Genomic DNA, 27,194 nt, shown 5'->3' on the forward strand with positions numbered 1-27,194 from the left:
GACTGTCTGCTCAGGGAACCACTTCACTGTGTCCATCCAGTCCTTCTCCTGCAGGAACTGCAGGACATTCCGTGCTGACCACTGTCTGATGTTCTTGTGGTCAAAGCTGCTGGTCTGAAAGAACTGTAACCAACATCATTATCACGAGGTTCACATGGAGAAGCTTCCTGACTGAGACAGACACAGTCTCACAGGGTATTTGCAGTGTAGGGGCAGGAATGATGTTTCTCCCCGGCTGGGGTGTGGAACCAGGGGTCACAGACTCAAAATCCGAAGTCACCTCAGCAGGACTGAGATGCGGAGAAATTTCCTCACGCAGAGCGCGGTGAATCTTTTGAATTTTCTCCGCAAGGATTCTAAATTCAAACGACAAATTTCGGGGCTCGGCGAAGTTCGGAACGTTGAAGGAAAGTGGTGCTGAGGTCAAAGATCAGCCATGTTCTGAGTGAGGGGCAGAACAGCACAAGGGGCCGAACGGCAACGCCTGCTCCTGTTTCTTATTTTCTAAAGCACGAGTTTACCTTTGCGCCTTGTTCTCCCTTGGCTTTCAGCCTGTCGGATTGCACAGGGGTGCGGCGAGAACTCCACAGATCCACCAACAGACGCTGAGGTTATTTCATGTTCTCATTATTTATCGATATTTATTTATATTTGCATTTTCACAGTTTGTTACCTTCAGCACTCTGGTTGATCTTTCACTGCCTGATTTTGCTGTGGTTACTATTCTATACTTTTTTCTAAGTATGTCTGCAGGAAAATGATTCTCGGGGTTGTACGTGGTGATTTATATGTACTCAGATAATAAAATTTACTTTTAAATTTGAGTTTCGGGGGACTTCCTTTGATTCTGAAAACGAACTGAGACTGACATCTCCAGCTCCCAGTAGCAGCCCGTTCTCAGACAAACTCTCAGCCAATCAGCGATCACTGCTGGGAGAAGGATGTTCTCAGTGGCTGAGGGGTGTCAGTGGGCGGGACGCTGAGCGCTGGAAGCGGGCCGGAGTCTGGAACCGGGACCGAGTGAGGCCGGAGACTGGGAGCTGCGCCTCGGGTTTCGGCTGCAACACCGGCGGGTCCTGAATCCTTTCGAAGGCAGAGCTGAAGAGACTGGCGGAGATTCCGTGATATGTTTCAGCTACACGGAGGACGCCCGGCCTTTCCCCGCCGAGGATCGGGGCCTGTTGCCTGGACTGCTGCTGGGAGACGGGAGCTGCCCCGCAGCGGCTGCCGATTGATCTCCGGAGCTCTCACCGCTCCCCTGTGCAATCCGAATGGCTGAAATCCAAAGGAAAACAAGGCACAAAGGTAAACTCGTGCTTTAGAAAATAAGAAACAGGAGCAGACGTGGCAATTCGGCCCGTTGCGCCTGTCCTACCCTTTCCTCAGAATACACCTGATCTTTGACCTCAGCGCCACTTTCCTGCAACGTTCTCAGCATCGCAGAGCCCTTAAATTTGGCTTTTTGAATTTAGAAAACTTGTGAAGAACATTCCAAATATTCACCACAATCTGAGTGAGGAAATTTCTCCGCACCCTGTCAAAACCCTGTGAAACTGTGTCTGTCTCAGTCAGACCACCTCTCATTTCTCTAGTTTTGAGACAGGCCCAGTCAGTGTAATCTCTCTGAGGACACAACCACATCCCTGAAGTCAATCTGGGAAAATCCTTCATTCCCTTTATCCCATAGACTGTCTCTGGGAAGGAGACCAGACCTGTGCACAGTGTTCCATGTTGGCCCTCAACAGGACCCCACATACCTTCAGAGGAGATCTTTATTCTTGTATTAGACCATGAGACCATTTTCCCTATAATGTCTGTTTAACCATTTCATCATGACTGATCAATTTTTTCCTGTCTGCAGCTACAATATCTCCTGCCGCACCCCCCACCCCGTATCCCGTCATGCCCTGACCAATCAAAAATCAATCAACCTCTGTCTTCAATATACATAATGACTTGGCCTCCCAAGCTGCCTGGGGCAAAGATTTCCACAGACTCAGTTCTCTCTGCTACAGAAATTCCTCCTCATCTCAGCTCCAAAAGGAACCCCTCTATATTGATGCTATGTCCTCTGGTCTTAGACCCACCCACCAGAGGAAACACCCTCTCCACATTCACTCCATCACAGTCCTTCAGTATTCAATAGGTTTCAATTAGGGTACCCTTCAGTCTTCTGAATTCCAGTGAATTCAGGCCCAGAGCCATCGAGCGATTTTCATATAACAAGCCATTTAATCCTGGAATCATTTTCATGAACTGCATTTGAACCCTTTCCAGTTTCAGCTCACCCTTTCCAAGATAAGGGACACAAAACTGCTCTCAGTACTCCAAGTGAGCCTCACCAGTGCTTTATAAAGACTCAACATTACATCTTTGCATTTGTAGTCTCGTCCTCTTCAAATGAATGGTGACAACACATATGCCTTCCTCACCACAGACTCCTGCAAATTAACCTTCAGGGAGTCCTGCACAGGGACTCCCAAATCCCTTTGCATCTCAGTTTTTGAATTTTCTCTCCATTTAGAAAATAGTCCATTAGACAATAGCTGCAGGAGTAGGCCATTCGGCCCTTCGAGTCAGCACCGCCATTCACTGTGGTCATGGCTGATCATCCACTATCAGTATCCAGTTCCTACCTTATCCCCATAACCTTTGATTCCACTATCTTTAAGAGCTCTATCCATCTCTTTTTTGAAAGCATCCAGAGACTTGGCCTTCTGGGGCAGAGCATTCCATTTATCCACAACTCTCTGGGTGAAAAAGTTTGTCCTCAACTCCGTTCTAAATGGCCTACCCCTAATTCTTAATCCATGGCCTCTGGTTCTGGACTCACCCATCAGCGGGAACATGCTTCCTGCCTGCAGCGTATCCAATCCCTTAATAATCGTATATGTTTCAATAAGATCCCCTCTCAGCTTTCTAAATTCCAGAGAATACAAGCCCAGTCGCTCCAATCTTTCAACATATGACAGTCCCGGCATCCCGGGAATTAACCTTGTGAACCTACGCTGCACTCCCTCAATAGCAAGAATGTCCTTCCTCAAATTTGGAGACCAAAACTGTACATAGTACTCCAGGTGTGGTCTCACTGGGGCCCTGTACAGCTGCAGAAGGACCTCTTTGCTCTTATACTCAATTCCCCTTGTTATGAAGGCCAGCATGCCATTAGCTTTCTTCACTGCCTGCTGTACTTGCATGCTTGCTTTCAGTGACTGATGTACAAGAACACCTCGATCTCGTTGTGCTTCCCCTTTTCCTAACTTGACTCCATTTAGATAATAATCTGCCTTCCCGTTCTTACCACCAAAGTGGATAACCTCACATTTATCCACAATAAACTGCATCTGCCCACTCACCCAGCCTGTCCAAATCACCCTGCATTCTCATAACATCCTCCTCACATTTCACACTGCCACCCAGCTTTGTGTCATCGGAAAATTCGCTAATGTTACTTTTAATTCCCTCATCTAAATCATTAATATATATTGTGAACAGCTGCAGTCCCAGCACTGAACCCTGCGGTACCCCACTGGTCACCGCCTGCCATTCCGAAAGGGACCCGTTAATCGCTACTAGTTGTTTTCTGTCAGCCAGCCAATTTTCAAACCATGTCAGTACTCTGCCCCCAATACCATGTGCCCTAATTTTGCCCACTAATCTCCTATGTGGAACTTTATCAAAGGCTCTCTGAAAGTCCAGGTACAGTATAAGAACCATAAGACACAAGAGCAAAATTAGGCCATTTGGCCCATCGAGTCTGCTCCACCATTCAATCATGGCTGATCCTTTTTTTTTTAAATCTCCTCCTCAATCCCAGAACCTGGCCTTCTGTCTGTAACCTTTGCTGTCATGTCCAAACAAGAAGCTGTCAATCTCTGCATTAAATACACCCAATGACCTGGCCTTCACAGCTTCATGTGGCAACAAATTCCACAAATTCACCACCCTTTGCTGAAAGAAATTTCTTCGCATCTCTGTTTTGAAAGGGTGCCCCTCTATTCTGAGGCTGTGCCCTCTTGTCCTGGACACTCCCAGCATGGGAAACATCCTTTCTATATCTACTGTCTTGGCCTTTCAGCATTCTAAAGATTTCAATGAGATCCCCCCCCACACCTCATCCTTCTGAATTCCCGCAAGTACAGACCCAGAACCATCAAACATTCCTCGTATGATAACCCTTTCATTCCTGGAATCATCCTTGTGAACCTCCTCTGGACCTTCTCCAATGCCAGCACATCTTTTCTCAGATGAGGGAGCCAAAAATGTTCACAATACTCAAGGTGAGGCCTCACCAGTGCCTTATAAATCCTCAGCATCACCTCCTTGCTCTAGTATTCTAGACCTCTTGAAATGAATGCTAACATGGCATTTGCCTTCCTCATCACCGAACCAACTCAACCTGCAAGTTAACCTTCAGGGTGTTCTGCACAAGGACTCCCAAGTCCATCTGCAGCTCAGATTCCTGGATTTTCTCCCCGTTTAGAAAATATTCCACTCGTTTATTTCTACTGCCAAAGTGTCTGACCAGGTATTTTACAACATTGTATTTAATTTGCCATTTTCTTGCCCATTCTTCTAATCTACCTAAGTCCTTCTGCATCCTACCTGATTCCTCAACAGTACCTGCCCCTCCACCAATCTCCGTGTCATCAGCAAACTTGGAAACAAAGCCATCTATTCCATCATCTAAATTATTAATATACAGAATAAAAAGAAGTCCCAACACCGAGCCCTGTGGAACACCACTAGTCACTGGCAGCCAACCAGAAAATGATCTTTTTATTCCCACTTGCTGCCTCCTACCAATCAGCCAATGCTCCAACCATGTTAGTAACTTTACTGTAATACCATAGGCTCTTAACTTGGTAAGCAGCCTCATGTGTGGCACCTTGTCAAAGGCCTTCTGGAAGTCCCAATACACAACATCCACTGCATCCCCTTTATCTATCCTACTTGTAATCTCCTCAAAGAATTCCAACAGTTTTGTCAGGTAAGATTTTCCCTGAAGGAAACCATTCTGACTTTATACTGTCTTGTCCTTTGTACCATCTTATCCTGTGTCACCAAGTACTCCATCAGCTCATCCTTAACAATTGACTCTAACATCTTCCCAACCACTGAGGCCAGGCTAACTGGTCTATAATTTCCTTTCTGCTGCCTTCCTCCTGTCTTAAAGAGTAGAGTAACATTTGCAATTTTCCAGTCCTCTGGCACCATGCCAGAGTCCATTGATTTTTGAGAGATCATTTCTAATTCCACAACAATCTCTGGTGCTACCTCTTTCAGATCCCTAGGGTGCAGTTCCTCTGGTCCGGGGGAGTTATGTACCTTTAGGTCTTTCAGCTTTTTGAGCACCTTTCTCTTGAAACAGTAACTGTACCCACTTCTCTTCCTTCACACATTACAACATCAGGCATACTGCTAGTGTCTTCCACAGTGAAAACTGACACAAAATACTCATTTAGTTCATCAGCCATCTCCCTGTCCCCTGTTATTATTTCTCCTGCCTCATTTTCTAGCGGTCCTATGTCCACTGTCATTTCTCTTTTATTTTTAACATACTTGAGAAAACTCTTCCTATTCACTTCGTTATCATTTGCTAGTTTGGTTTCAGATTTCATCTTTTCCCTTCTAATTATTTTTAATTTTTAATTTCTAATTTTTTAAAATTGCTCTCTGTAGCTTTTTAAAACTGTTCCAATCGTCTATTTTCCCACTAATTTTTGCTTTGTTGGGAGACCTGTATATAACTGCTATCAATGTCCAGTTACCCTTGCAGTTTTTTAACTCAACCCACAGTGATTCAACATCTTCTGACTCTTTGTCACATCTTTCCACTGATTTGTTGTCATTCTTTACCGGTAGAGCCACATCACCCCCTCTGCCAATGTTCCAATATAATGTGTAAACTGAGACATTCTGCTCCCAACTATAACCATCCTTCAGCCACCATTCAGTGATGGCCACAACATACACCGGGCAATCTGTAATATTGCAACAACAAGATCATCCACCTTATTTCCTATACTACGCGCATTTAGATACAACACCTTGAGTACTGTATTTGCTGTCCTTTCTGATTTTGCATCCCTAATGATTTGTTGGCTACATCTAAGTCCCAACACCTGCCTGCCCTTCCTGACAGTCTGACTGCACGCTGCTTTTACTTTTTTACCATCCATCTTAATCTGAGTCTTTTCACTCCGATTCCCACCCTGTCCTGCCAAGTTAGTTTACACCTTCCCCAACAGCTCCGACAAATAGAAACCATAGAAAAACTACAGCACAGAAACAGGCCTTTTGGCCCTTCTTGGCTGTGCCAAACCATTTTCTGCCTAGTCCCACTGACCTGCACATGGACCACATCCCTCCATACACCTCCCATCTGTGTATCTATCCAAAAAATTCTTAAATGTTAAAAAAGAACCCGCATTTACCACCTCGTCTGGCAGCTCATTCCATACTCCCACCACTCTCTGTGTGAAGAAGCCCCCCCAATAATGTTCCCTTTAAACTTTTCCCCCCTCACCCTTAACCCATCTCCTCTGTTTTTTTTCTCCCTGTGCCTCAGTGGAAAAAGCCTGCTTGCATTCACTCTATCTATACCCATCATAATTTTATACACCTCTATCAAATCTCCCCTCATTCTTCTACGCTCCAGGGAATAAAGTCCTAACCTATTCAACCTTTCTCTGTAACTGACTTTCTCAAGTCCCGGCAACATCCTTGTAAACCTTCTCTGCACTCTTTCAACCTTATTTATATCCTTCTGTAAATTGGTGACCAAAACTGAACACAATACTCCAGATTCGGCCTCACCAATGCCTTATACAACCTCATCATAACATTCCAGCTCTTATACTCAATAATTTGATTAATAAATGCCAATGTACCAAAAGCTCTCTTTATGACCCTATCTACCTGTGACGCCACTTTTAGGGAATTTTGTATCTGTATTCCCAGATCCCTCTGTTCTACTGTACTCCTCAGTGCCTTACCATTAACCCTGTATGTTCTACCTCGGTTTGTCCTTCCAACGTGCAATACCTCACACTTGTCTGTATTAAGCTCCATCTGCCATTTTTCAGCCCATTTTTCCAGCTGTTCCAAGTCCCTCTGCAGGCTCTGAAAACCTTCCTGACTGTCTACTACACCTCCAATCTTTGAATCATCAGCAAATTTGCTGATCCAATTTACCACATTATCATCCAGATTATTGATATAGGTGACAAATAACAATGGACCCAGCACTGATCCCTGTGGCACACCACTAGTCACAGGCCTCCACTCGGAGAAGCAATTCTCTACTACCACTCTTTGGCTTCTTCCATTGAGCCAAATGTCTAATCCAATTTACCACCTCTCCATGTAGACCTAGCGACTGAATTTTCCTAACTAACCTCCCATGCGGGACCTTGTCAAAGGCCTTACTGAAGTCCATGTAGAGAATATCCACTGCCTTCCCTTCATCCACTTTCCTGGTAACCTCCTTGAAAAACACCAATAGATTGGTCAAACATGACCTACCACGCACAAAGCCATGTTGACTCTCCCTAATAAGTCCCTGTCTATCCAAATGCTTGTAGATTCTGTCTCTGAGTACTCCTTCCAATAACTTACCTACTACCGACGCTAAACTTACCGGCCTATAATTACCCGGATTACTTTTCGATGCTTTTTTAAACAACGGAACAACATGAGCCACTCTCCAATCCTCCGGCACCTCACCTGTAGACAGCGACATTTTAAATATTTCTGCCAGGGCCCCTGCAATCTCAACACTAGTCTCCTTCAAAGTCCAAGGGAACACCCTGTCAGGTCCCGGGGATTTATCCACTTTAATTTTCCTCAAGACAGCAAGCACCTCCTCCTTTTCAATCTGTACAGTTTCCATGATCTCACTACTTGTTTCCCTTAATGCCAGCTTCCTTAGTAAATACAGACGCAAAAAAGCGATTTAAGATCTCCCCCATTTCCTTTGGTTCCACACATAAAAGACCACTCTGATCTTCAAGAGGACCAATTTTATCCCTTACAATCCTTTTGCTCTTAATATACCTGTAAAAGCTCTTTGGATTATCCTTCACTTTGACTGCCAAGGCGACTTCATGTCTTCTTTTAGCCCTCCTGATTTCTTTCTTAAGTATTTTCTTGCACTTCTTATACTCCTCAAGCACCTTATTTACTCCCTGTTTCCTATACATGTCATACAACTCCCTCTTCTTCTTTATCAGAGTTGCAATATCCCTTGACAACCAACGTTCCTTATTCCTATTCATTTTGCTTTTAATCCTGACAGGAACATACAAACTCTGCACTCTCAAAATTTCTCCTTTTAAGGCTTCCCACCTACCAATCACATCCTTGCCAGAGAACAACCTGTCCCAATCCACACTTTTTCAATCCTTTCTCATTTCTTAAAATTTGGCCTTCTTCCAGTTCAGAACCTCAACGCTAGGACCAGATCTATCCTTGTCCATGATCAAGTTGAAACTAATGGTGTTATGATCACTGGAACCAAACCGCTCCCCTGCACAGACTTCCGTCACCTATCCTAACTCGTTTCCTGACAGGAGATCCAATAATGCATCCCCTCTAGTTGGTTCCTCTATATACTGATTTGGAAAACTTTCCTGAACATATTTTACAAACTCTAAACTATCTAGACCCCTAAAAGTATGGGAGTCCCAATCAATGTATGGAAAATTAAAATCCCCTACCACCACAACTTTATGTTTCCTGCAGTTGTCTGCTATCTCTCTGCAGATTTGCTCTTTTAATTCTCGTTGACTATTGGGTGGTCTGTAATACAATCCCCCTAATCTGGCCATACCTTTCCTGTTTCTCAGCTCCACCCATAAGGACTCAGTAGACAAGCCCTCTAATCTGTCCTGCCAGAGCACTGCTGTAATATTTTCCCGAACAAACAATGCCACTCCCCCACCGTTCATTCCTCTGCCTCGATCACATCTGAAACATCGGAACCCTGGAATATTAAGCTGCCAGTCCTGCCCCTCCTGTAGCCAAGTTTCACTAATTGCTATAACATCATAATTCCATGTGTTAATCCATGCCCTCAACTCATCCACCTTCCCCGCAATACTCCTAGCATTGAAATATATACACCTCAGAATATTTTTACCACCATTCACAACCTTTCTATTAGCGGATTTGCTTGAACTTTTAACATTTATTTTCACCCCAGCCACACTGTCAGCTCTGGCACTCTCGTTCCTATCCCCCTGCAAATCTAGTTTAAAGCCTCCCCAAAAGCACTAACAAACCTCCCTGAAAGGATATTGGTCCCCCTGTAGTTCAAGTGTAACCCGTCTCTCTTGTACAGGTCCCACCTGCCCCAGAAGAGGTCCCAATGATCCTGAAATCTGAAACCCTGCCCCCTACATCATTTCCTTAGCCACTTGTTCATCCTCCAGAGCATCCTATTCCTACCCTCACTGGCACGTAGCACAGGTAGCAATCCTGAGATTACCACCCTTGAGCTCCTGCTTTTCAACTTCCTACCAAGCTCTCCATACTCACTCTCCAGGACCTCCTCACTCTTCCTTGCTATGTCATTGGTACCGATGTGCACCACAACATCTGGCTGATCACCCTCCCACTTCGGAATGTCATGCAAGCGATGAGAGACATCCTTGACCCTGGCACCCGGGAGGTAACAAGCCATCCTGGATTCTCTGTCACGACCACAGAACCTCCTATCTGCACCGCTAACTATCGAGTCCCCTATCACTACCGCTGTCCTCTTTTTCCACCCTCCCTTCTGCACTGCAGAGCCAGACTCAGTGCCACAGATCCGGCTACTGCAGCTAGTCCCAGGTAAGTCATCCCCCCCAACAGTATCCAATGCGGTGTACTTGTTGTTGAGGGGAATGGCCACAGGGGAACCCTGCTCTGCCTGCCCTTTCCTCTTCCCTCGCCTCATAGTGACCCAATTTCCTGTCCTCTGCTCCTTAGGCGTAACTACCTCTCTGTAGCTACTATCTCTACTCTCCTCATTGTCCTGAATGATCCGCAGGTATCCAGCTCCTGCTCCAGTTCCCTAACATGGTTTGTTAGGAGCTGCAGCTGGATGCACTTCTTGCAGGTGTCGTTGTCCGGGACACCAGAGGGCTCCCTGACTTCCCACATCCTGCAAGAGGAGCATTCCAACATCCTGCCTGCCATTCTCTCTACTCCAACAATCTGAACAAAGAAACTTGCCAGAACCTACCCCGGCCTCTGCCTGTTCTTGCCGAAGCCTGTTGAGCCAAAGCCGTCCCACTCTGACTCAGTCCACTCCGGCGATGGCCGTTGTATATGGTGGTCTGCTTTTAAACCTTGGCACGCTACGTCACGCGCCTGCGCAGTGCAGACCCTTCTCCCCGAGCAGTGTTTAAAAAAAATGACTTTTTTTTACCCGATTTCTTCACTCTCTTCTTCCCAGCTGCTTGCTTCGACTGAAACCTATGACTGCGTTCCTCTACATGGTTCTAACTCCATAATCGACTTCACAGATGACACCACGGTGGTTGGCCTGATCAGAGGGGATGACGAGACGGGCTACAGAGACGAGGTCCAGCACATGGCCTCATGGTGTGCCGACAACAATCTGGCCCTTAACACCCAGGAGACCAAGGAGATAATTGTGGACTTCAGGCATGCTAAGAGTCACACTCACATCCCCATCTACATCAACGGAACTGTAATGGACCGTGTATCAAGCTTAAAATTGCTTGGTGTCCACATTTCCGAGGATCTCACCTGGTCCCTGAACTCCGCCATCCTGATGAAAAAGGCGCAACAGCGCCTTTATTTCCTGTGGAGCATCAAGAAAGCTCACCTCTGTCCCAGGATACTGATGGACTTTTACCACTGTACCATTGAGAGCATAATCACCGAATGTATCTTAGTGTTGTATGGCAGTTGTACCGTTTCGGACCGCAAAGCACTCCAGCGTGTGGTGAAAACTGCCCAGCGGATTATCGGCACCCAATTGCTCACCGTTGAGAACATCTACCATAAACGCTGCCTGGGCAGAGTGAAAAGCATTATCAAAGATGCATCTCACCCTAACTATGGACTTTTTACTCTCCTCCCATCCGGTAGGCGCTCCAGGAGCCTCCACTCCCGCACCAGCAGACACAGGAAGAGCTTCTTCCCTGAGGCTGTGACACTGCTGAACCTCTCATCACAGCGCTAAGCAGTATTACATCCATGTTGTACTGTCTCAGTACTGTTATATTTGTGTGCTGTAGCACTTTTTTATTTGCAGCTATTTTGAAAATAACACTTCTTTGCATTTCTGGTCAGATGTTAACTGCATCTCATTGGCTTTGCATCTGTACTCGGCACAATGGCAATAAAGTTGATCTAATCCAATCTAATCTAATCAATTGTGGAGATTGCAGTTAATGTTAACACACTGGATTAAGTTGACTGGACAATGAAATGATCATCCTGTTGCAGTTGTGTAAGAGAACTGTTGGGAGCATCACAGGAAGAGTGTTTTTAGTTTTAGGAGGTTGGGATCTCATCACGCTGGGAAAATGGGATTGTTGGATTACGCAAATGCTCACTGTCACGTTCTCTGAAACACCATCTTCTCCCTATGACTAGTTGGTCTCAGGTTACACAGTTTAATAAAGTCAAAGCATTCTGTTATGCCTGAGAGTCTGTTGGTTCTCAGTTTATGAAGCAAAATTATCATGATCTGTTACCATTCTTACAGAAGAATCAAAGTATAGGTCAACTATGAATGTTGATGTAGCTGTTTGTTGTGCCTGAACTACAGGTAACGATAAATAAACAACTTACCAATCATTTATCAGTATATAAAATAGAATTACAGTGGGTGGAGGAAATTTGACTATGTAAAGTGTTCAATGCCTTTTCGGATTTAATGAGTCTTAAACAGGTTACTCTAGCAGTCGGTCAGATTTACTATTGGAAATTGATCAAACATTATTTCATACAGAGAGTATTAGTTTCTCTGTCCACTTGTTATGGATCCTTGCACTTAGAGCTTTAGTTACAACAGCTGTTCAAATTTCAACTGTGGATAAAGACCTTCCACTGAGCAAAGCAGAAGTTAAGGGGATGGTGTGGTAAGAATTGCAGGTCTGCTGGGATAATGGGCATGGGAGGAGACAACTTTGCAGAGAACATCACAGTTAGGTCTATTGGAAAAGGGATAAAACAATAAGGGGGGGGATTATATTGAAAGGACTGAGAATTGTATATTGTACGATTGAGTATTTCTTCTATCTTTTTTGGAACACATGATTCCGAGTCTTGTCGGTTTTGTCATTTGAAACAGTTGAACAGATACTATTTCAGGGTGAAGCATATCAGGCAGAAGGAAATCAAATGCAGCTTCACTACAATCTTTGTTGTTTGAAAGCTTTCATTTGAAAAATTTCTTAAATTATGGGAGTGTCTTTAATTTAATTTGCGATACAGTGTTTCATTACGTACAATCTATGGGGATTTGGGGGGTAATTTAGCTTTTAGTAAGCGTTGTTTCCCAATTCTCTACACCACACCTCAGTTCAGTAGTCGCGTAAATGCGACTTCAATTTGGAGTGTCAATCGCCGTTTATGCAAAGCCCGCCCTACTTCAACACGTTGGCCAATCATTAAATGGGAAGGCGGAGACTGTTGTGATTGTCATTGGATTAGCCAACCAGCATCAGACTAGACCGCAGCCGTCTTGTAACGTCGGACTGTGAGGTTGGTAGGCGGAATCGGATTAGATGGACATATCCACAGACTAATGGATGTGCGCATTCTGCAGTAGTTCTGTGACTGACATCTGGCGGGCCTAATGAAGGACTGTAATCAGTCTCCAGAACGATGTTTTGCTTATCCTCCCCCCCACCCCCGACACACTATCCTAATGTCCCGTACCTGCCGGTCGATGGAACAATCCGCCCGGGATTAATATCTGGGAGATCAGGCGGTGATTGTGAGGAGCCACAGCCCGGACTGGAGACACTGCGGCCGCCTCTGGCTTGTGCTCAGGTCGCGGCTTTATTAATCAACTGAAGCACCGAGGAGACCGGATATTTCACCGCGCTGATCACCTGCTCCCTAAATTTTGACTGAGTCACCGCGTAAATAAATGTGTTGATGCAACAGCTGAAATCCCTCAGCAAAAACCCGACGAGCTGAAAGATCCGTTCAGAATCATTGAAATCGAATCCTTTTCCTGAGTCCTGATAATAAATGAAATTTACAACGTATGTCATCCACAGGAGGATGAAGCTGCCGGAGAGGGTGAAGAGTAAAACCACAGACCTCCTCCTGCTCTCCATCTCCGGGTCACTGCGGTTCTCCCCCTTGCTCTGACCCTTCAGACCCTTACGGACCCGACTGGCCACTAAAATGTGTCTGACTGTCAGAGCGTTGAGCAGCAGGATCCCAGCGAAAGGCAGGAACGGAGTTAAAACCGTATCGAACCAGTCATATCCCACCCACCCGGGGTCGGTGAAGTAATTGTCTTTCATCACACAGAACCACAGTACGTCGCCGATGATCACTCTGGGTTCGAGTGTGAAGTACCGGGGGACGTGTTTCAGAAAGCACATTGCGCCGGTTGTTGTCAGAACCACAGCCGCAGTTTTTCCGGTGCAATATTTTGTTTTCAGCTTCTGGCAGCAAATGGCGACAAACCGATCAAAGGTAAAAGTGACGGTGAACCAGACAGAACAGTCTGTGGCTGTGAACGTCAGGACTTCGATAACACTGCACACAGGGGTGATGCTCAGAAAACTCCACGGGAAGTAATACACATTAATTCGATACAAAATGACCTGGGTGACAATGGTCAGTAGATCGGTCGCTGCCATGGCCACCAGGTAGCGAGTGGTGCAGGTAGAGAGGCCGCACTTTCCCCGGGACAGGATCACAATCGCCACTAAATTCACTGGAGAGGGGGAGACAGAGAGAGAGGGCAGACAGTGGGCATAACTGAATTTATTTTCCGGGAATTGACCAGGGATCGTGTTTCAGCTGAACCTCAGGAGTGCTAGACTCTGTGAGCGGCTGCTAATCTAACAATAGACACGGGTCACACTGTCTCTAACCTGCCTTCTTCAGTGTGCAGATAAGATGATGAGTCGGCAATCGTCGGCGATAAGAACGAGCGACATGGAGAAGAACAATCGGTGCTGATCCCGATTCCAGTCGCTGATGGGGCCGGTTTCACCGATTTAACCGTGACTCACCAGGTCTCTGGAAACTCAGCATCTGAGGGGGCCGAGAAGCGATACAGAGGGGAGTAACACGCACAAAATGCTGGTGCAACTCAGCAGGGCAGGCGGCATCCATGGAATTGAACAAACTCTTGATGCGGGCCGAGACCGTCTTCAGGACGAAACGCTGTCCCGATTTACGACGGATCTCAGGGGAAAGTAGCGACAACTTAGTAACCGGAGGCTGAGCGCGTCCGTTAAGGATTAATTCCACAGCGCAGTTCAATTTGATAACTCTTGTCAGCAGATCCAAGGACTCTGATCCAGGTGATCGGACCCAATTATTGACCAACAGTCAGCGGGATCCGACTGTGATCTCCACAGGGAGAGGTGAAATACAGGACTAGGGGTTTTCTCTGATCAATATCTCAGATACTTAATGAATACTTTTATTCGGTATTCACCAATCAGAGGGAACTTGACGATGGTGAGGACAATATGAGTGAGGTTGATGTTCTGGAGCATGTTGATATTAAGGGAGAGGAGATGTTGGAGTTGTTAAAATACATTAGGACGGATAAGTCCCCGGGGCCTGACGGAATATTCCCCAGGCTGCTCCATAGGCGAGGGAAGAGATCGCTTAGCCTCTGGCTGGGATCTTTAAGTCCTCGTTGTCCACGGGAATGGTACCGGGGGATTGGAGGGAGGCGAATGTTGTCCCCTTGTTCAAAAAAGGTAGTAGGGGTGGTCCGGGTAATTATAAACCAGTTAGCCTTACGTCTGTGGTGATAAAACTGTTGGAAAAGATACTTAGAGATAGGATCTATGGGCATTTAGAGAATCATGGTCTGATCAGGGACAGTCAGCATGTCTTTGTGAAGGGCAAATCGTGTCTAACAAGCCTGATAGAGTTCTTTGAGGAGGTGACCAGGCATATAGATGAGGGTAGTGCAGTGGATGTGATCTATATGGATTTTAGTAAGATATTTGACAAGTTTCCACACGGTAGGCTTATTCAGAAAGTCAGAAGGCATGGGATCCAGGGAAGTTTGGCCAGGTGGCTTCAAAATTGGCTTGCCTGCAGAAGGCAGAGGGTGGTGGTGGTGGAGGGAGTACATTCAGATTGGAGGATTGTGACTAGTGGTGTCCACAAGGATCTGTTCTGGGACCTCTACTTTTCGTGATTTTTATTAACGACCTGGATGTGGGGGTAGAAGGGTGGGTTGGCAAGTTTGCAGACGACACAAAGGTTGGTGGTGTTGTAGATAGTGTAGAGGATTGTCGAAGATTGCAGAGAGACATTGATAGGATGCAGAAGTGGACCGAGAAGTGGCAGATGGATTTCAACCCGGAGAAGTGTGAGGTGGTACACTTTGAAAGGACATACTCCAAGGCAGAGTATAAAGTAAATGGCAGGATACTTGGTAGTGTAGAAGAACAGAGGGATCTGGGGGAACATGTCCACAGATCCCGGAAAGTTGCCTCACAGGTGGATAGGGTAGTTAAGAAAACTTATGGGGTGTTAGATTTCATAAGTCGAGGGATAGAGTTTAAGAGTCGCGATGTAATGATGCAGCTCTATAAAATTCTGGTTAGGCCACTCTTGGAGTACTATGTCCAGTTCTGGTCGCCTCACTATAGGAAGGATGTGGAAGCATTGGAAAGGGTACAGAGGAGATTTACCAGGATGCTGCCTGGTTTAGAGAGTATGCATTATGATCAGAGATTAAGGGAGCTAGGGCTTTACTCTTTGGAGAGAAGGAGGATGAGAGGAGACATGATATAGGTGTGCAAGATAATAAGAGGAATAGATAGAGTGGATAGCCAGCGCCTCTTCCCCAAAGCACCACTACTCAATACAAGAGGGCATGGCTTTAAGATAAGGGGTGGGAAGTTCAAGGGGGATATTAGAGGGAGGTTTTTCACTCAGAGAGTGTTTTTTGCGTGGAATGCACTGCCTGAGTCAGTGGTGGAGGCGGATACACTAGTGAAGTTTAAGAGACTACTAGACAGGTACATGGAGGAATTTAAGGTGGGGGGGGTTATATGGGAGGCAGGGTTTGAGGTTCGGCACAACATTGTGGGCCGAAGGGCCTGTACTGTGCTGTACTATTCTATGTTCTATGTTCTATAGAGGGAACTTCACAATGTAACCATCCCCCCCCCCCCCCCCCCCGCAGTCAACCCTTTACGGGGAGATTCCCCTCCCCTACACTGGGATAAATCTGGACATGGTGTCATTAAAGGAAAGAACATCGTTCAAGTCGATCCCGTGAGTTAAAAGACAGACAGAGGCTTAATTCCACTTATCAATACGTACTGAGCATGAGAGTGTTGAGCTGACGGGATCGATATCTCTGTCGATTATTTTTGTAATGGTCATCAAGTGGGAAACTTGTAAAATTGTCATAAACAGGTTCACGCCGGTTAACACTCAGAAATACCAAACATGAATTGCTCTGCTCACTCACCAGGAACTCCAATGACGGCAATGAACACGTACAACATTTTCGCCACACGCTCGTACCTATCCAACATTGCAGATATTGTCTCTGTCCAGTGACTTGTCCCCCTGCGCGGTGTCTCTGAGTGAAATGTTAAGGCAGCACATGCCTGTGGTTTTAATGCCATTTAGCTACTCCACAGGGACAGATTCAACAGATTTAAAAATAAAGGGTTTCACATTACAGTATTTACAAGCCGATTACCTCAGACAGCTGCAATACCCGCGGTGACAGTTTGTGTTTAATTTTCTGAATTACTATTTAGACATTTGTGGGAGTTAGTTTGTCCCAACAAAGGTAACTGAACCCTCCGAGGTGTCTTAACAATTAAATGTGCTTTTACTGTAAATATGTACTTCAAAGGAACCATTTGTCAAACACAGAATATTGAAGTAAATTATGTCATTGTAGCTTTTGAAATAGTATTGAATCACCTACTGTTACCATTCTCCTCAAGATTATAAATTCGCAATGCAGTTTGTGTTCGGGGGACTCTACCGAGAGGGTCTCCAAGAAAATGTCTGTGGTGATGAATAAACACTTTCACGTCCGCGCAACCCTCTAATATCTTCAGTGACTTAGTCACAATCAGAACATCTGTGGGCTCGTTCAGGACCTATCCCTAACCATAACGCATGGTCATCAAACACAGCAGTCTAATCCTATCACCCCGTATGTGTCAAAGAACACGGCAGAGAGCTGGAAACGGAGATAAGAAAGTGTGGTTGTGTGCGTATGTGTGTGTCCGTGTCTCTGTGCATTTGTCTGTCTTTGTTTCTGTGTGTGTGTGTGTGAGTGTGTGTGTGTGTGTGTGTGTGTGTGTGTGTGTGTGTGTCTCAGTGTGTGTCAGTGTGTTTCTGTGTGTGTGTGTGGGGGGGGGGGTAGATCCATCGTCTCTGCTTGACCCTGCCCGTATATACTCGTGTCCGTATCCAATTCAGTTCATCCCCCTTGGTTTAGAACCTTCCCATCTGTCTCCGAAAACTGCAGGTGCCCTCGAACTCTCATTTCAAGCACTTCACAAAATGTCTACCTCAACCATCAAGAAGCAAGAGCTGAGGTCAAGATTCAAACTGCATTTATTATTAATGCATGTACAAATGAAACAACCTTGAGACTTGTAACAGCTCCAAATCAGCAGACACCACCACCTGCTCATGAGATAATCCCAGAGCAAGAATCATTTCAAACTTATAGAAACCATAGAAACCATAGAAACTACAGCACAGAAACAGGCCCTTTGGCCCTTCTTGGCTGTGCCGAACCATTTTCTGCCTAGTCCCACTGACCTGCACACGGACCATATCCCTCCATACACCTCCCATCCATGTATCTGTTCACAACTGTTCATAAAACTGTTCACAAAATGGCTGTCGCCATTTAAAAAAAAGCAAGAACAGAGTTCAAAATTTATTTTCCAATCTTTTTATTAATTTTCAAAATTATAAACATAGCAACACTATTAATAAACAGAGATTGGGATGACATTATTAATAATTGGCATTGCAAATATTGCATTGGTAATAATACAGATGTATAAAGTTTCCCAGACTCTAAATATAATTAAACATGGTAGAAGGATAAATGAGAAAAAATCTAAAAAAAAACAAATTAGAAAAGAAAAAAAAAGACATATTAATTAAACTAAGCAATATTAACCTAAACTAAATAAAACTGAAAACAGGACTATAGAAAAATAAAAGACAGGCTAACATATTACATTAGATAAAATCATTAATGTCGTTAACTCCACTCCTCTATACGTGTATTATAAGTTAAAAAAAAAAGGATTCGAGAAGGTCAAATTATATCATATGGAAATGTTGAATAAATGGTCTCCAAGTTTCTTCAAATTTAATGGAAGGGTCGAAGGTGCCACTTCTAATTTTCTCTAAATTTAAACAAGATGTAGTTTGAGAAAACCATTGAAATGTAGTAGGGGGATTGACCTCTTTCCAGTTCAATAAGATACATCTTCTAGCCATTAATGTTAAAAAAAAAAATCATTCGACAGGATGAAGGGGAGAAGTAACTATCATCCATCATTGGTAACCCAAATATTGCAGAAACAGGGTGTGGTTGTAAATTAATATGCAAAACAGTAGAAATAATATCAAAGATATCTTTCCCATATTTATGTAAGAAAGGGCAAGACCAAAACATATGAGTCAAGGAAGCAACTTCATAATGGCATCGATCACAAATTGGGCTTATACCTGCATAGAAACGAGTTAATTTGTCTTTAGACTTATGTGCCCTATGTACCACCTTAAATTGTATCAATGTATGTTTAGCACATGAAGAGGACGTGTTATCTAATTGAAATGTTTCCCCCATTTTTCTATAGGTAAAGGAAGTTGGAGTTCTCCTTCCCATTCAGTCTTAATTTTGTCAGATATACCTGAATTTATTTTCAAATTCAAATGATAAATGAATGCTATTAAACCCTTCTGAAAAGGATTTAAACTTGGAATTTTTCCATAATATCAATTGGATGTGAAGTTGGAAATGTGGGTAAATTAATATTTAAAAGGTTTCTAATTTGTAATTATCTGAAAAAGTGAGATCTAGGCAAATTATATTTATTAGATAACTGTTCAAACGATATGAAACAGTTTTCCAAAATAGATCACGAAAGCTAAATATACCCTTCATTTTCCATACCGAAAAAGCTTGATCTATAATAGAAGGTTGAAAGAAAAAATTAGACGTAATAGGGCTTGATGAAATAAATTGGGTCAAGCCAAAAAAAATTACGAAATTGAAACCTTATTTGTATTTTGTGTTTAATTATTGGATTAACCATTTGTTTATTTAATTTAGAACTAACAAATGGTGAAGAAGTCCTTAAAATGGAAGTCAAAGAAAACCCTTGGAGAGATTTACATTCCAGGTTTACCCATTGCGGGCGTAAAGTTATATCCAAATCCTGTGTCCAAAATATTAAATATCGGATATTAATTGCCCAATAGTAAAATCTAAAATTTGGTAAAGCCAAACCACCGCCCTCTTTAGACTTCAGTAAATATTTATTACTTAATCTAGGATTTTTGTTCTGCCATATATATGAAGAGATTTTTAGAATCCAAAGTATCAGAGAAGGATCTAGAAATAAAAATTGGTAATGCTTGAAACAAGTATACAAGTTTTGGTAGGAGAATCATCTTAATAGCGTTAATTCGACCAAGCATTGAGAGAAACAATGGCGACCATTTAATAAAAATGTGATTAATTTGATCAATTCAAGGCAAAAAAAAGTTATGCTTAAATAAATCCTTATGTTTCTTAGTAATTTTAACACCCAGATCAGTAAAATAATCATTAAGCAGTCTGAATGGTAAACATCTATAAATTGGAACCTGCATGTTTAAAGGGAAAAGTTCACTTTTATTAAGGTTCAATTTAGAGCCCGAAAAATTACTAAACTTATCAAGCAAGGATAGGAGTGCCCGGAATTTCGGGGTTAGAAATATATAGTAATAAATCATCAGCGTATAGTGATAACTTAGGTGTTTCATTCCCACGAGTGACAACAAATATAATAGTTGATTCACGAATAGCAATGGCCAAGGGTTCTAAAGCAATATCAAACAGCAATGGACTAAGAGGATAACCTTGCCTGCTGCCGCCAAACAACTGAAAAATAGGAGATCTCTGATTATTGGTAAATACCGACGCCGAAGGGGTAAAGTATATTAATTTAGTCCAAGATATAAACGTCGAACTAAATAAATGCGTCCATTCAACCCTGTCAAACGCTTTCTCAGCACCTAGTGAAATGACACGTTCTGGAGTTCAAGGTGAAGGAGTAAAAACAATATTCATTAATCTCCTAATATTAAAAAAAAACAACGATTTTTAATATAACCCGTCTGATCAACATAAATAATTTGAGACAATACTTTTTCCAATCTGGCCGCTAATATTTTAGAAAAAAATTTGGAATCTACATTCAGCAAAGTTATAGGCCTATATTGTACACATTCTGTGGGATCTTTATCTATTTTTTCGATGAATTCAGGTAAAGCACCTGGTTCGAATGGTTTCACAGTAGAATTTTTTCAAATCCTTTTCTAATATTCTTTCACCTTAGCTATATAGATTTTTTAAGGGTGCATCATCTAGAGGTCAAAATTCATATTGTATTAATTATTGAAGTATTTATAGACGAACAAACTCGAGAATTGGCATGTCAACAAATAGGCTTAAAAACTTCTATAGAAGTATAATGGAGAGCACTCTGACCGTGAGCATCACAGTCTGGTATGCGGGTGGGAGTGGGGGGGGGGGGGCGTGCTACTGCACAGGACCAAAAGAAACTGCAGATAGTTGTAAATGTAGTCAGCTCCATCTTGGGTACTAGCCTATAAAGTATCCAGAACATTTTCAGGGAGAGGTGTCTTAGAAAGGCATCGTCCATTATTAAGGATCTCCAGCATCCAGGACATGAACTTTTCTCACTGTTACCATCAGGTAGGTGGCACAGAAGCCTGAAGGCACACGTTCAGCGATGAAGAAACAGCTTTTTCGCCTCTGCCATCCGATTCCTAAATGAACATTTAACCCTTGGACACTACCTTACTTATTTAATATACAGTATTTCAGTTTTTGCATATTTTTAATCTGTTAAATATATGTATACTGTAATTTATTTACTTATTTATTTATTATTTTTTTTTCTCTCTCTTCTTAATATTTATTATTATTTATTTATTATTTCCTTTTTTTATATTGTATTTGCATAGTTTGTTCTCTTTTGCACATTGTATTTATGTCCATGATCTTGGGTTTGGTCTTTCATTGATTCAGTCTTGATTCTTGGACTTACTGAGTTTGCCTCAAGCAATGAATCTCAGGATTGCGCATGGTGACATAGATATACTTTGACAATACATTTACTTTGTTCATTTTAAATTGTACATTTAAATTTGTAAATGTCTCTCTCAAACACAAGAGTGGAATGTGAGCTCCCAAGGTTCACTACCTGCTGCGTAAATGATTTTGTTCTGATCTGAATATTCGTCCCATCACTGTGACCCCTCTTTCGAGACACACCAGTTACTGGAAACATTCCTGAATCCAAATGGGAACTCTCAGATTCTCTTTCTCATTCTTTCAAGCACGGGAAAACTCTCTCTCTCTCTCTCTCTCTCTCTCTCTCTCTCTCTCACACACACACACACACACACACACACGCGCGCGTCAAAATGGCGACAATCATACTGTCGTACTTGATCGGACCCGATGCAATAGGAATTGTACTACAAATACACTGACACACGTAATTCTTTTCAAACCTTTATTCTCTACTCATAGCATGCTATGGGGGAAGTTACAGACTGACCTCCCAAAGGAACCAGTCCAGAAACTGCCCCCGAATTACACAATTCTCCACAATTTATAACATTGATCAGGTAGCAGGAAATCTTACGATTACAAGTTCAGACAACATTAGAATCATTTTAATCACATGCTAAAATACAACTAGGTGTAAGATAATCATTGGTAAGTTAGTTATAATTATCTTAAGCCAAAACTAGCCCATCAGTTCCTCGTTCGGAACCTTCCCCCTTTCTCCAGAACATTCTAGGCGTTACCTCATCCCTCCCATATTTAGCTATACCTTGAGCTCCTTCTGCAAGATCAGATTGCTCCTTATTTGAGCCTTTGCCAATCTTTAGAGAACAATGTCTAGTACGTCACCGGTTGCTGGGTAAAGCTTCTTTTTGACTGTCCAAAACAGTAAGCTAAGGCGCCCACAAGGTGGTTGATTATAATTTAATCATTCTCCGCTGTTTCCCCCTATTTACCTATCCCTTCATTCCATCAGTCAGGATAAGAAGGCAGTAGAAGGTGAGCAGGAAGTACAAGGTGGTATGTGATCATTAGCTGCCCTTAGTTTAGCAAAATCCTTCAAGATTGTATCCATCTTTGAGGATGACTGTTATCAAAATGATCTCCCACTGAAATTCATCAATTGCAAGGGTCATGCCCAGTGCAAGGACTGTTCAGTGTCCCTAATGCATCTGCCTTTACCGCCATCCCTAGCAGTAAACTCCACACATTTTCTGTGCTTAAAAGTTATCCTCAGTCATCCGCACAACCCACCCGCCACAACCCCCCCCCCCCAAACACACACACACACTTTTCTCCAAATCGCCTTAAAATTGGGCCTCCTTGTTTTAGCGAGATCCCCTTTGGGAAACATGCTCTGGATTTCCACTCATTTGATGCCTCCTATCATTTTGTATACCTCCATCAAGTCCCCTCTCATCCTGCTTCCTGCCAAAGAGAAAAGCCCTATCTTACTCCACCTATCCTCACAAGATACTTTCTGTGAAGTTCAATGTTGAAAGTAAATGTATTGTTAAAGTACAAATGTCAACATATACATTTTGTTGCGGGCGTGCACAGTAAATACAAAGATACGAGAAGGAATCAATGAAACACTGCACACATCAGAGACTGGCAAATCACCAATGTAGAACAGACAACAAAGAGACTAAATTGTGTAAGTCAACAAAAAGCAAAGCAAAATGGATGATAAATATGCTGTAACTATCAAGAACATGAGCTGTGGATTCCCTGAGAGCGAGTTCATTGTTGTGCTGAGTGACATTATCCCCTCTGCTTCCAAAGCCTGATCGTTGGGGTTTAATAGCTATTCCTGAACCTGGTGCTGTGGGACCTGAGGCTCCTGTAACTCCTTCTTAATGGCGGCATGGAGAAGAGAGCATCGCCTGGATGATGGGTTCTTGAATGTGGATGCAGCTTTCCTGTGACAGCGCTCCTTGTAGATGTGTTCAGTGGTGAGGAAGGCTTTACCTGTGATGGACTGGCTGCATCCACAGTATTTCAATTGTTATTGCATTCAAGGGCGTTGGTGTTTCTAAACCAGACCAGTCAGGCTATTCTCCACTAAATATCTAGAGAACATTATCAAAGTTTTAGATCACACGCTAAATCTGCTGAAACTGACATAGTATAGGCTGTAAATGCTGGTAAGTATTTCCAGAATGCCAACAAATTCCACTCCTCGGAGCCTCTACACTAAGAAAATCTGAGTAGATGTTGGGGAAATTACAGCCACACACTACTCTTTCCAACTTTACAGAATCTGCCTACGTTTCTGTTCCTCTTTCTGCCAGCAGCATTTCAAAAACCTTTGCAAATTGAAGCACACATCATTCAAGGTTCTTCTTTGTCAACTCTCTGTTACATCCTGAGAGATGTCCAGTGGGACTGAGGGGATAGATAGTGTTCATGAATTGCAGTCCAATATCACGTTTGTACAGTTCCCTGTGCTTGAAGTGTTTAACGGTGGAGTACAGTGCTGGGTGTGTACAGGACCGTGTGCTCACTGCACAGTGCTGTGAGTTTTATTGGTCTGTGTCCTGGTAGTGAAGCTCTAGATATTGTGAAGTTCACTGTCTCTGTAGTCAAATGTTGATTATTCTTGTGCAGTCACATATGCAGGATATGCTTACACCAGAGATAGACCAGTCCGTTCCCTTACAGTACGGGTCAGATGTTGTTAAGATTTCTGTTCTTACAGTACGGTGCCGGCAGTTTAAACATCACATTTAACTGCATGTGGTCTGTGTCCCCCCAATGGTCTAAATCCCCCAAAGGACTTACCCACCTAAATGGTCTGAGAGACCCAACAGCACCTCCTCTTTAGTATGAACACGCTGGAGAATATCACCATACCGCCTTTCTCATCACGCTTTCCTCCTTGTACACTGAGTGAACACCAGTGTTCATTTACTACCTCACATGCTAACTCTGCCTCCGGGTGTAAACTCCCACCTTTGTCCTTGAGTGGTCCTGTCCTCTCCCCACTCCACTGTTGTTTTCTGTGTATGCATAAGATGCCTTGGGATTCTGATTGATCCTCCTGAATGAGGACATTTCCTGGTAACTCTTCACTCTTCTGATTCACTGTGTGACTTCTTTCTTGCTTCCTGTATGTTCTTCCAAGACCCTGTCCAATTTAATCTTCCTCGTCCTTACGTATGACGCCTTTTACATTTTAAAACAAATACAATATTTCTCATCACCCTAAGTACCTGACTATCCCTGTCCTTCTCTACCCTCCTCACAGCCACAGGGAACTACTAAATACTGATCGGCATGATGTTGGTGACTCTCACATGTCAAACATCAGCTAACATTAGCTCCATCCAGTAACAGCCAGTAATATCAGCTCCGAGGCAAATCTCTATGACACCTGCCCAATTCTTCCACAAATTTACAATCATCGACCTGCAGGTCCAAACATGCTCTTAACAATAACCATCTGAAACCCTCTAGAACTGAGATCCATAAATCTTTCCGAATTAAACTCCAATCATCTTGACAGGTTTATTTCCCAATACCATACCAAGTATGTCTCCCTCCCTGGTGGACCATCTACATACTGTTTCTGGAAACCTTCCTGAACACACCAAACAAATAATGCCCCGTCCTCTCAATACTACTTACTGACCTGTAGCTCTGGATCCCAACACCCCCTCCTCATGTCACAGGATAAATATCGTCAGCGTGGCTCCAGCAAGATTCTCTGTGAGAATATTACTTTCTCTTCACTGTAACCAATTCATGTTACACCAGTCCCACTTATCCTGGAAGAGAGCATAATTATCTGTGTTCCTGATGCCCTCCTTCCTGTACAAAATTGTTAGCCTCATATTTAAGTGTACCAACTTACCATCTGTTACCTCTCAAGCATGTGGCACCTGAACTAATCCCCAAATCACCACCCGAGAGTTTTTATTTCCGAACTTTCTGCCCTACTCCTTAAATTCTGTTTGCAGGAACTTGTCTCTGTTGTTAGTTCTAATAAGGAACATGACCTCTGGCTGTTCACCCGACCCTTTCAGAATGACCCGTAACTTCTCAGAGACATCCTTGGCCATGGTATGATTGGGGTAACGCATCATCCTGCAGTCTCACTCATTTACACACAGACTCCCGTCTGTGATCCCGCTAAAGTGTTTGCTACGTGTGAGTCATATCCTTACATCCCCATGTATTTATGTGATTTCTTATAGCCTGTTTGTAATGAACATTGTATGAGAATTCATTCATTGTATTCTTCTTTGATTCAGCTCAGGCAATTTACTTGTGCATTCGCAAACAAAGGAGACTCCACAGGTTTTGAAACCACGCAATTTGTTAGAACTCGTAGGATTTTAACATAGAACAAAAAAAAAATAAACTAATGTCTACAGTAGTAGCTGCACATAATTCAAAAGAATACTTATCATCACTAAACAAGCCGATCTCTGTGAAAGAGTGAAACCACAGATCCGGCAATGTTCCTCGGACTGTTTTTTTTTCTACCTATCTAACTATTTATCTAACCATCTATTTATCTCTCTCTCTCTCCCCCTCCCTCTTCCCCTCCCTCTCCCTCTCCCCTCCCTCTCTCTCTCTCCCCCTCCCTCTCCCTCTCCCTCTCTCTCTCTCTCTCCCCCCACCCTCTCCCTCTCCCTGACTCCCTCACGCTGTCTCAGTCGCATCACTATCTCTCTGTCTCTCTCACTCTACTTTCTCTGCCTCTCTCACACTCCCGTTCCCTGGCGCTCAATCTTGCCACATCTTCCTCCTGTCCTATCCCCGGCACGCTCTCCCTCACGTGCTCTCCTTCGCGCCCTCGCGATGTCTCCTCCTGTCGCTCTCACTCGCGCGCCCCATCGCCCGCACCCTCTCCCTCACGCCCTCTACGTCACGCTCACTCTAGCGTCATCTCCGTGGCATCATCTCCCTCGCGTCCTCTCCCTCACGGGCTTTCCCGCGCGCCCTTTCCTCGCGATGTCTCATTCGCGCCCTCAGCACTCGCATCTCCATCTCTCACAGAGAAACAAGTGAAAGTGACGCGACTTTGTCTTGAAATGTCAAACAGGAAAATGCTCTTACAGAGAGATAGTTCAAGTTGGCAGTGAGAAGGAAAACCTACAGGTAGAGAAGGAGGAGAAACAAAAGATGATGAAGGAAAGGACGGGTATTGACGGGAGCAGGAGAGGTTGACAGAGACGAAAATATTCCACAAGTTCAGGCAGTTTAATCAGAACCGGGAAACAGGGGAAACAGGTTCACCCCAAGATTCAATTTAACAGGGTGGGACGAGAGGAGCAAAGGGGATTTCTCTGGGATGGTGAGGCCAGTGATGCCGTCGAGATCAGCTGTAAACAGCTGATTTGTATCTAAGGCAACACAAACAAAGCGGGAAAAGAGTGAAAAAGTTAACAGGAACCTGAACAAGGGTCTCGGACCGAAACGTCGAAAGTTTGTTCTTTTTCATAGATGCTGCCTGGCCTGCTGAGTTCCTCTGGCATTTTCTGTGAGGAAAAGTGAAAACAGTCGAGGTTTCGTGGCGAGACCCTTCATCAGGATCTGACTTTGAGTGTGCTGTTTTGTATTTCGAGCGGATGCAGATTTTCCCGTGTTTGTTTTGTTACTCTGTTCATCACGTTGTTTCCATTTCCCCACAAGT

General features: G+C 43.7%; 2 protein-coding genes and 1 pseudogene across 2 annotated transcripts; 1 reads left to right on the forward strand and 2 right to left on the reverse strand.

Moving 5' to 3' along the window:
- LOC140185006 (uncharacterized) overlaps positions 1-27,194 on the reverse strand; it is a 686,808-nt pseudogene that overhangs the window by 296,408 nt on the left and 363,206 nt on the right.
- LOC140212711 (uncharacterized) lies at positions 1,128-11,389 on the forward strand. The gene is made up of 2 exons (XM_072283808.1): positions 1,128-1,305; positions 10,445-11,389. Exon 2 carries the CDS (start codon positions 10,583-10,585, stop codon positions 11,198-11,200), a length of 618 nt encoding a protein of 205 aa, XP_072139909.1. The 5' UTR covers positions 1,128-1,305; positions 10,445-10,582; the 3' UTR covers positions 11,201-11,389.
- Positions 13,017-26,395, reverse strand: LOC140185469 (probable G-protein coupled receptor 139). Its single transcript, XM_072238804.1, has 3 exons — positions 26,337-26,395; positions 17,135-17,217; positions 13,017-13,924 (listed from the first exon to the last, which is right to left on the reverse strand). The coding sequence occupies exons 1-3, from the start codon at positions 26,393-26,395 to the stop codon at positions 13,017-13,019; spliced, it is 1,050 nt and encodes a 349-aa protein (XP_072094905.1).

This window comes from Mobula birostris, chromosome 20 (assembly GCF_030028105.1).
Source record: "Mobula birostris isolate sMobBir1 chromosome 20, sMobBir1.hap1, whole genome shotgun sequence".
Taxonomy (NCBI): domain Eukaryota; kingdom Metazoa; phylum Chordata; class Chondrichthyes; order Myliobatiformes; family Myliobatidae; genus Mobula; species Mobula birostris.